Below are 11,057 nucleotides of genomic sequence, written 5' to 3'. Positions count from 1 at the left end.
AGACCTACCAATTAGTTAGTGTTTTTACTGATATATATTATTGTTAGTGAATTATTAACTGATTAAAACTCGTAGTTCTACCAGAATCACTGCATTTGAATTGGCTATGGGAAATCATAGTATTCACAAGCCACAATTGGGTCACCTGCTACTGTCCTCCCTTCCACTGGCATAGTTATGTTCAGCTCATAACTGTTTCTCTTTCAGTCATCTTGTGGTCAAAGTGAGAGTGTGAAAACAGTCTGGACAACCCCTCCCTTATTCTCTCTTCTCTCTCTCTCCAGTTAATGTTACCTCTCCAGGGTCTTCCTGACTCCTACCCATGATCCCCCTCTTTTTCCATTTACTGTAACCAGCATCCGCACACACACTTGACCATCATTGGATGTCCATGGACATTGAAAAGTAGTTGAAATTTGGTCATTCTGCTCTGGCCTTGATTTCAACGTTCACAGACAATGTTTTATGGGCCAGTCCAGTCCGGCCTTGACTTCAACGTCCACAGTAGTTGATCTTTGACCTTAATTTGGCCCAAACATAGATCCACGACTGGAGACTGGACCAAATCTGAACCAATCACAGAAGTCCATGTTTCACAAGTTTGGACAGCACAGCACAGTAAAGTAAAGAAAAGTAGAGTATAGTTCAGTATGCCACGCTGATTCTCAACACGGGGGGCCCTCAGGGGTGCGGGCTCAGTCCCCTCCTGCAATCCCTGTTCACCCATGACTGCATGGCAGGGCACGACTCCAACACCATCATTAAGTTTGCAGACGACACAACAGTGGTAGGCCTGATCACTGACAACGATGAGACAGCCTATAGGGACGAGGTCAGAGACCTGGCCATGTAGGGCCAGGATAACCATCTCTCCCTCAACGTGATCAAGACAAAGAAGATGATTGTCGACAACAGGAAAAGGATGAACGAGCATGCCCCCATTCTCATCGACGGTGCTGTATTGGAGCAGGTTGAGAGCTTCAAGTTGCTAGGTGTCCACATCGCCAACAAACTATCATGGTCCAAACACACCAAGACAGTCGTGACGAGGGCATGACAAAGCCTATTCCCTCTCAGGAGACTGAAAATATATGGCATGGGTCCTCAGATCCTCAAAAGGTTCTACAGCTGCACCATCAAGAGCATTTGTGAACAGCAGTTTTCAGTTCTTTCCACAGATTCTCGATTGGATTCAGGTCTGGACTTTGACTTGGCCATTCTAACACCTGGATATGTTTATTTTTGAACCATTCCATTGTAGATTTTGCTTTATGTTTTGGATCATTGTCTTGTTGGAAGACAAGACTTCTCCTTGTATGAGCTGAAAGTTTAGAGGGACGGCCAGGTCTTGGTAGATTTGCAGTGGTCTGATACTCCTTCCATTTCAATATTATCGCTTGCACAGTGCTCCTTGGGATGTTTAAAGCTTGGGAAATATTTTTGTATCCAAATCCGGCTTTAAACTTCTTCACAACAGTATCTCGGACCTGCCTGGTGTGTTCCTTGTTCTTCATGATGCTCTCTGCGCTTTTAACGGACCTCTGAGACTATCACAGTGCAGGTGCATTTATACGGAGACTTGATTACATACAGGTGGATTGTATTTCTCATCATTAGTCATTTAGGTCAACATTGGATCATTCAGAGATCCTCACTGAACTTCTGGAGAGAGTTTGCTGCACTGAAAGTAAAGGGGCTGAATAATATTGCACGCACCAATTTTTCAGTTTTAGATTTGTTAAAAAAGTTTAAAATATCCAATAAATGTCGTTCCACTTCATGATTGTGTCCCACTTGTTGTTGATTCTTCACAAAAAAATACAAGTTTTATGTCTTTATGTTTGAAGCCTGAAATGTGGCAAAAGGTCGCAAAGTTCAAGGGGGCCGAATACTTTCGCAAGGCACTGTATGTCCCAGTGCATCACGGGGGCCAAGCTTCCTGCCATCCAGGACTTCAATACCAGGCAGTGTCAGAGGAAGGCCCTAAAAATTGTCAAAGACTCCAGTCACCCAAGTCATAGACTATTCTCTTTTCTACCGCACGGCAAGTGGTACCAGAGAACCAAGTCTTGGTTCAAAAGGCTTCTTAGCAGCTTCTACACCCAAGCCATAAGACTCTGAAACAGCTCAACAAACGGCTGCCCAGACTATTTGCATTGCCCCCTCCCCCCTCTTTTACGCTGCTGCTACTCTCTGTTCATTATCTATGCATAGTCACTTTAATTCTACCTACATGTACATATTACCTCAGTAACCTCGACTAACCTGTGCACATTGAGTCTGTACCGGTACCCCCTGTATATAGCCTCGCTACTGTTGTTTTACTGCTCCTCTTTAATTATTAGGTATTTCAATTTTTTACTTTTTTTTTCTTCTTCAAACTGCATTGTTGGTTAAGGGCTTGTAAGTAAGAATTTCACTGTAAGGTGTTGTATTCTGCGTACGTGACAAATCAAATTTGAACACTGAAGAATACATTAATTGCACTATAACGGTGACAAACGGTAACCACAAACTGTTGGGGCCTACAACAAGATGTTCCAACAGCAGTCTCAACAGCAGTCCCAACACCTTACCACTGCTACACCTGGCTATCAGTGAAGCCTTGTCTAGCAGCGAAACAGTAAATTTAGCATCATTTACTGACTTAAAAAAAACATATTTGATATGGCTGACTTGCTTAAACAAATGTGGTTTCTACTGACAATTGAGATGTACAAACTATGGCATAAGAAGACAACAAGTAGGCAAAAATAAAAGGGGAAAATAGACCAAATGATTAGGGTGAGGCACATGGGCTACTAACAGCTTTCTACACAACATACACTTAGTATTATTTTCTTACCTAAAGTATACATATCTCCCTGGCATATTACATAATTTATGCAGCAGCCTACAATACATTTTTGGACCTTGTTGTGCTGTGCTCACTTGAACAGGGAAGTGGCACGGCGGTCCTTTGTGGGCAAATTTTGTCATCAAACTTTGTCATCTAAGTATGGGGCATTCAAGACAACTGACAACTCTGAAATTAACAAGGTCAAATCATGATGACGTCGGTGATCTTCAGGTCTTAGCTGTAGAAAGAGGCCCGAGTTCCCGATTTACAATTCCAAGTTGGATGACAGTTCAAAATGTATTTTCCCAGTCGGAGCTCGCTTTCCCAGTTGTCTTGAACTCACTGATGTTCAGATTTCCCAGTTCCGAGTTAAGTTGTTTTGAGCTTGGCAGATATCATGCTGGATTGACAGCATGGCCAATGTTGAAAGTTTATCGTTCAGGCTCCCGAGTGGCGCAGCGGCCTAAGGCACTGCATCTCAGTGCTTGAGGCGTCACTACAGACACTCTGGTAAAAATCTTTGTACAATCCAGGTGTGCAAAGGTCTTACAGACTTACCAAGTAAGACTCACAGCTGTAGTTGTTGCCAAAAGTGATTCTAACTCAGGGGTGTGAACACTTATGTAAATTAGATATTTCTGTATTCCATTTTCAATACATTCGCAAACATTTCTAAAAACATGTTTTCACTTCGTCGTTATTGGGTATTGTGTGTAGATGGGTGAGAAAAATTATTTTATCAATTTTGAATTCAGGTTGTAACACAACAAAATGTGGAATAAGTCAAGGGGTATGAATACTTTCTGAAGGCACTGTACATACTATTGAGAAGTCATTCACAATTTGGTTATGGTGGTGCCAATCTGAGACAAACTTATTTTTGTCAACTTTTACTCAGCAGACAACATTATCCTCAGACATATTGTCACGATTGTCGTATGAAGCGGACCAAAGCGCAGCGTGGTATGTGTTTATGATGATGTTTTAATTAAAGAAAGCACTGAACACTGAATACAAACTATACAAAACAATAAACGAATAACGACCGTGACGCTATAATGAGAACTGTGCTGACACAAGCAACTAACATAGACAATCACCTAACAAACAAACAGTGAAACCCAGGCTACCTAAGTATGATTCTCAATCAGAGGCAACTAATGACACCTGCCTCTGATTGAGAACCATACTAGGCCGAAACATAGAAATCCCAAAATCATAGAAAAACAAACATAGACTGCCCACCCCAACTCACGCCCTGACCATACTAAATAACGACAAAACAAAGGAAATAAAGGTCAGACCGTGACACATATATTCTGTAAAATAAATCATAGATTTTTGTCTGCTGGGGCCACCTCTAGGAAGAGCTGCAGGAACACAGTGACTTTCTCCAACAGTCCAGGGCACAGTTTGAAGTGGATGAAGGGTACATAAACCAAAATACCACTAAAGATAAACATGGTGACATAGAGGTACTCTATCGCGGGGTTGTCAATTATAGGTGCCAGCACAAGGAAAATTGCTGCGATGATGACCAAGATGGGGATTACAATGGGAACCTGGTTGAACAAACAAAAACAATGGTACGCTCACAAGAGGGGTGGGCAGCAGATGGGACCATTTGGGTAATTACATTGTTAGAAACCAATGTTCAAATGGAAACAGACCTTTATAAATAAAAGTAGAAATGATATGTCCTATGAGACTCACCCTATATGGCCTGGGAAGTTCAGGTTTCTTGATCTTGAGGTAGAGGAGCCCAGACAGAGTGATTGCATAGAAGAACCAGGCAGTGAAACTGGCAATATCAATGGAGAGAGATGGAAGATAAATAAAGCAGCAACAAAACGTTTATGTATTGAGCCATTTTAAAGTCAAAGCATAAACTACCTGAAGAAGTTGACAATGCTCTGAAAGTCACCAGGGATGAGAACCAGGAGTGAGATAGCCGTGGTGAAGATCAGGGCTGGAGAGGGGGTCAGTCGATTCACATGGGCCATGGACAGAATATCAGGCTGGGGTAGGAAAAAAACACAAATGTTGACATAGAAAACTACTACTTACATCAGAAAAAAAAGCTTTTGTTAAAATGGTCTGTCTCTTGAATGTGTTTCTCACCATGTGTCCCTCTCTTGCAGCCACAAAGCACACCCGGCCGCCACTAAAGAATGTTCCATTCAGGGAGCCGAAAGCAGACAAAGCGGCTGCGATAGACATCACCCATCCCCAGCTCCCGAGCACCTTATTCCTGTTGACGACAACAAGGTCATTTGTCAGCTCACCACAAATGTAAAGAAATGAGAGAGAGGTGTGTGGATGGAGTCAAGCTCTCTCACCCCCAGGTGACAGCCACTGCATTCGACGACATCAGTTCTCTTGGCGTCATGACAGCCAGGTAGCTCACATTGACGAGTAGATACAGCATGGTTACCATGGGGATGGCAATTATAACTGCCCTGGGCAGATTTACCTGAGAGGATGCAAGGTGGAGAAAGATAGTTTAAGTCCTTAGGATCATGTAAGGAAATACATGATTTATTACAGTGCATTCTTACCTCAGGTCTTTTCAACTCTTCTGTCACATAGTTCAAGTTGTACCAGCCAGCAAAGGACCAGAGGCCTTGGTAAAAAGCCATCCCTATGGAGCTCAAACCCAAGTTCGTACCATCAAAAGCATTTTGTTGTACAGCAACATTTCCCTGTGCAATTATCACTATCCCTCCAATTACCATAACCATCAATGCAAATAGCTTAGCCACCAAGAAGACCACCTGAATTCTCATGGCTAAACGTACATTCAAGATGTTTGCCATGGCTACAACCATGATGGCTGCAACAGCAGCACACTTCACTATTAGCTGAGGAGGAGAACAGTCTTGGTAGAAAGGTGCCACAGCATATTCTGCAAAACTGAGGGATATTGCTGCAATGCTTGCTGGTTTCACCACTAGTAGGAAGGTGAAGGCCACAAAGAAGGCAGGAAACTGTCCATAGATTCGAAGAATGTAGATAAAGTCCCCTCCTGATTCTTTAATAATGGTTCCTAGCTCAGCATATGAGAGTGCCCCCAGCATGGCTACAAGGCCAGACAATGCCCAAATGATCAGGCTTGCCCCTGGACTTCCAATGTAGGACAGCACAAACTGAGGGGACATGAATATTCCCGATCCAATCATGGTTCCTGCTACCAAGGAAACAGCACTGACTAAACCCAACTCGCGCTTCAGTTGAATCCTCTCTGTTTCTGTTTCTGCCATGGCCAGACCCCAAATTTATACAAACAACAGGAGAATCTGTTGTCAATGATAGATCCTCTCTTCTTTTAGTCAAGAACAATTATGACAAAGACCTGGCAAATCTTTGAAGCTGGGTGTAAAGTCCTTAGTTAATATTAACTTCTCAGGTTGAATAAAGTATGTTGTTGTGTCATCTTTGTTTATAGCTGTAAAAGGGTTCCCATAAAGATTACACCCTCCCCTAGGAGAGGGAGAAAAGGGGATGCTATGTCATCGTACAGTTAGATTATTCCTTTAAATGTTTATGGATGGTGTAGAAATTCCTTCTCTTTCCCTGAGGGTTGGAAGGTTGACCTCTCTCACCATTGTTATATGTGTTGGTGGTAAAGCCACCTGAAATTGCTGTCAGAAGCCATGTGAATATAGAAATGACAGCTGAGTGTAGACTCGCCCCCTAGCTGATGATGTTGGTCTGCAGACATACTATATGTTACACTGTCTTTCCACCTGGATCAGTCTATCAAATGCAATCTAGACAAGGGAACACAGTATCGCTGTCTGTGGGATTGTTCAAATATCAAAGCATTTTGTCAGGATGCGATAAAGTATACTCTTTGTCAGGTATTGGTGCAGTTGATTTTCCTGCATATTCTATACTCAGTATTTTTGGTTTGTTTCATGTGGCCTGTAACCTCAGTAGTACAAAAAATGAAATGGTCTATTTTTCCTACTCCAGGTAAAACATACAATTGTAGCACTCTAGAAACATCCAGACAAAACAATATCAAAATGTTTAATTGTTCCTTACCTCAGGCCGTTTTAGTTCTTCTGTGACATAATTCAAAGTGTTCCAGCCATCATAGGACCACAGGCCCTGATAAAGAGAAATCCCAATGGAACTGATTTCCACATTGGTCCCTTTAAAGGAATCCTCAAAGTTTTCAGTGTTCCCCTTGAAAAGCAGCACCACACCTCCAATAATTATCACTGCCAAGGCCACCAGCTTGATCACCATGGAAAATACCTGGATGAACATAGCCAGACGTACATTCATACTGTTCACAATTGCTAACACCAAAATCCCTGCTGCAGCCACACACTTGACCACCAGCTCTGGAGGGGTACAGTCATGGTAGAAAGGAGCCACTGCATATTCAGCAAAGCTCAGTGCTATCCCTGTTGCACTGGCAGGTCTCATCACAATGACGAAGCTAAAGACAAACATGAAGGCAACTACTTGGCCAAATATCCGCAGAATATATATGTACTCTGCCCCAGATTCAGAAATGACAGTGCCCAGTTCAGCATAGCAGAGGGAACCCAACGTGGCCAGCAGACCACAGGCTGCCCAGATCACCAGGCTGGCTCCTGGGCTTCCTATGTTGACCAGCACAGACTGAGGGGACATAAAAATTCCAGATCCCATCATGGTCCCGGCAATGAATGAGATAGCACCAATAAGCCCCACTTCACGCTTCAAGCTGAGTTTCTGTGTTTTAGCTGCCATCCTGAGACTTGGTAGTAGATCTATTCTCAACAGATATGTTTTACCAACAACGAGGTCCAAACTGGGGAGAGGCATAAATGTTTTGTCCGTATCGTACAAGGTCACACCTACTATTACATCAGTTAACTATTACTAGACTGGGGCTGAGTTGAATCAGGGCTGTCGGCTTTATTCTACTAGGAAACTTTAGTCTACTAAAGAAGAAAGAAACAGACCAGGAATATATATACCCATATACTATAATGTCAAACATTCTGGAACAGTAGTAATACCTCAAATAGCTCAGAGGAAGGCTGGTTCACTAAAATGTATGATGTTTCACTTTGTTATCAATCGAGTTGGTCCTAAATCATCAATAGGAATATCGCTTTTTATGTGTCAGGGACACAGTTAAAGTAGGGCATGTTAAGCTTCCCTGTGCCTTGGAGTAAAGCATGCTGCATTATTGAAAATACAGTAGATACCAAAAAGATGCAGGCACAGCATACCTAAACCACTTTTAGTGTTCCTTTGAAATCACCCTGTATGAGATATAATGAAAATATGATGTATTTACTTTGTACTTTGTACTTTAAATCAGTACTAACATAAATGTGCAGTTTCTGTAGGCTAATGTAAGTGTGACAGCTCTATAATATGTGACAGTTCTGTAATTATTTTACCTCAGGATGTTTCAGCTCTTCTGTCACAATTTAAGTTGTTCCATCCATTGTAGGACTACAAACCCTTATAGAAAACAATACTTATTGGATTGATGCCTGGTCCCTTTAAAATAATCCTCAAAGCTTTTGATGAGTAATACCACTGCTCCAATAATGATTACTGACAGTGCCAGCACAGGTCCAACATGAAGAACATTTGCATTCCTAGGTTCTTGCCTTTCTTGGGAATGTTGCCTAGTCACCGTGCTTCTACATCTTGCCTTTTGGGGTTTTAGGCTGGGTTTCATTATAAGCACTTTGTGACATCTGCTATATAATGGGCTTTATAAATACATTTGATTTTATTTAATATTCAACAAAGCTCAGTGAGATCACTGCCCCACTGGCAAGCCTCACAAATATGATTGAGCTGAAAATTAACATGAAGGAAATATGCCCTTACCAGTCTTCTTCTTTTTTTTTTTACCATAGACCAACAAGATACCTATAGAGAAAAGCTCTAACTTCTGTGTCCAAGTATTTTATAACCACATTTCAGTGTCAATGGATTGTTACAGATTAGATAGGGACTTTTTTTTATTTTGCACCAATGTCTGCACCATTGACAATGTGTGTGTGTGTGTGTGTGTGTGTGTGTGTGTGTGTGTGTGTGTTTGACCACCTGATCATCTGGTACACCCATTGCACATGATTAACCGTTTTTACAAATTGTTTCAATATTATGTAATGTACTACTCGAATGAGTTATGTCCCCCTAGATCATCAACTAGATTCAGCCATGGGCCCAAACAGATATATTTTTTGGGCTCTCTGAATGGCTCAGAAATGGAACCTGACGAAAATGAGAATGAGGTGTCATGAAGACCTCCGTGTCTGAGCCAAGCCACGATGGTCATGCAAAGGATGATTCTGGCCCAGTAGGAGTGACGTTTTTGGAGAAAGTGGATCCCTGCCTTTTGACTGACCCATATCAGGCTGGGTAGAAAATAAGTTAGGTACTGTTAAATCGGTGAAGGTAGCTGTTAGAGGAATTTATATGTTCAATTAAAACACTCTGTCCGTTTTGTAAGAATTTGTAAGAGACTTATTTGCATAAAATGGACAGAGACCAGTCTCACAATTAATCAGTAGCGTTTATTTTCCGAGAGCTCTGGTCATAATACCATGTACATTAGTTTATATACCTCACATTTTGTCATAAATGTCTCTCCTCCTCTCTGATACAATGGTCATATAGTTCACAAGCCTTCCCACATTGTCTGCCACCTGTTAAACAATCTACTACAAGCCCAAGGTCTCTCCCCTCCCAGGGTGGGGACAGAATGTCCTGTAAGGAACACAGTATTCTAGCCGGTCTGACGATAGCTCCATTAGTTTCTAACAAGGAACAGAAAGTCCTTGTTCTAATTCTAGACTAAAACTACACACATTATATTCAGTATTATGATTATAATAAGATTCATACATTCATACAGTAACATAGAACTATAACTAAAGAGAATACTACTAAGTTAAATGTATACATAATTTAGTCATTATTCATAAAAATCCCATAACAGTACCTCGAAGTGGACTTTCTGTGTTTCCTCCGCCCAGATGGAGCTGGTGCTTCACGTCACGTGCCTCAGTACAAGACCTGTGACTTACTTTACTCTCCAGAGTGCGCCTTTGAAAGGGGTGATTACTGGGGTGGAACTAAGTGTTGAGGTGGAGCAACTGAAATTGAAGAGCACCTATGTCTGTGATGCCCGCCGCTTGGGGCGATGCAGACCCGGTGGCGAGCGTGGTGAAACTGAGAAGACACGGTCTGTTCTTTTGCATTTTTAAACAGTATCTTTACCTGAGTAAGTCATGTTAGGCTATGTCAGGTGAGAGCTTTTGTGCTGAACTCACTAATGTGTTTCACATGCCAACAGGGGATTATTGGCCAGAATTTTTTTGTTGGGTGGGCTGGTCGAAATTGACAAACACAATTTGTTATATATATATATATATATATATATGAATGTATGCATATGTATGCATATATATATATATATATATATATATATAAATATAGAAATATATATATATAAATTGTAAATTATATAAAAAATTGTGTGTGTCAATTTCGACCAGCCCACCCCCACACCCCAAAAAAATATATACATACATACTCAGGGGTTTTTCTTTATTTTTACTATTTTCTACATTGTAGAATAGTAGTGAAGACATCAAAACTACAAAATAACACGTGGAATCATGCAGTATCCCAAAAAATTGTTAAACAAATGTAAATATATTTGATATATTTTAGATTTTAGATTCTTCGAAGTAGCCACCCTTTGCCTTGATGACAGCTTGCACACTCTTGGCATTCTCTCAACCAGCTTCACCTGGAATGCTGTTCCAACAGTCTTGAAGGAGTTCCCACATATGCTAAGCACTTGTTAGCTGCTTTTCCTTCAATCTGTGGTCCAACTCATCCCAAACCATCTCAATTGGGTTGAGGTTAGGTGATTGTGGAGGCCAGGTCATCTGACGCAGCACTCCATTACTATCCTTGGTCAAATAGCCCTTACACAGATAGTCCAAATAAGCGCAAACCAGATGGGATGGGGTATCGCTGCAGAATGCTGTGGTAGCCATGCTGGTTAAGTGTGCCTTGAATTCTAAATAAATCACAGACAGTGTCACCAGCAAAGCAGCCCCACAACATCACAACATTCTCCTACATGCTTCACGGTAGGAACCACACATCCGCTCACCTACTCTGCATCTCACAAAGACACAGCGGTTGGAACTAAAAATCTAACATTTGGACTCATCAG

At 41.6% G+C, this 11,057-nt stretch overlaps 1 protein-coding gene across 2 annotated transcripts; it reads right to left on the bottom strand.

The window, feature by feature from the left end:
* Positions 1-4,038: 4,038 nt before the first annotated feature.
* LOC110497769 (b(0,+)-type amino acid transporter 1) lies at positions 4,039-7,672 on the bottom strand. 2 transcript variants are annotated; one of them, XM_036954744.1, is made up of 6 exons: positions 6,887-7,672; positions 5,179-5,312; positions 4,961-5,090; positions 4,733-4,857; positions 4,553-4,640; positions 4,039-4,401 (listed from the first exon to the last, which is right to left on the bottom strand). In XM_036954744.1, exons 1-6 carry the CDS (start codon positions 7,658-7,660, stop codon positions 4,171-4,173), a joined length of 1,482 nt encoding a protein of 493 aa, XP_036810639.1. In that variant the 5' UTR covers positions 7,661-7,672; the 3' UTR covers positions 4,039-4,170. The 2 variants fall into 2 exon arrangements, with proteins under 2 accessions (XP_036810639.1, XP_036810640.1); XM_036954745.1 differs by lacking the exon at positions 6,887-7,672 and adding an exon at positions 5,398-6,205.
* Positions 7,673-11,057: the final 3,385 nt, after the last annotated feature.

The sequence above is a fragment of the Oncorhynchus mykiss genome, chromosome 19 (assembly GCF_013265735.2).
Source record: "Oncorhynchus mykiss isolate Arlee chromosome 19, USDA_OmykA_1.1, whole genome shotgun sequence".
Classification (NCBI taxonomy): Eukaryota; Metazoa; Chordata; class Actinopteri; order Salmoniformes; family Salmonidae; genus Oncorhynchus; species Oncorhynchus mykiss.
This window is presented reverse-complemented; position numbering and strand designations above follow the sequence as displayed.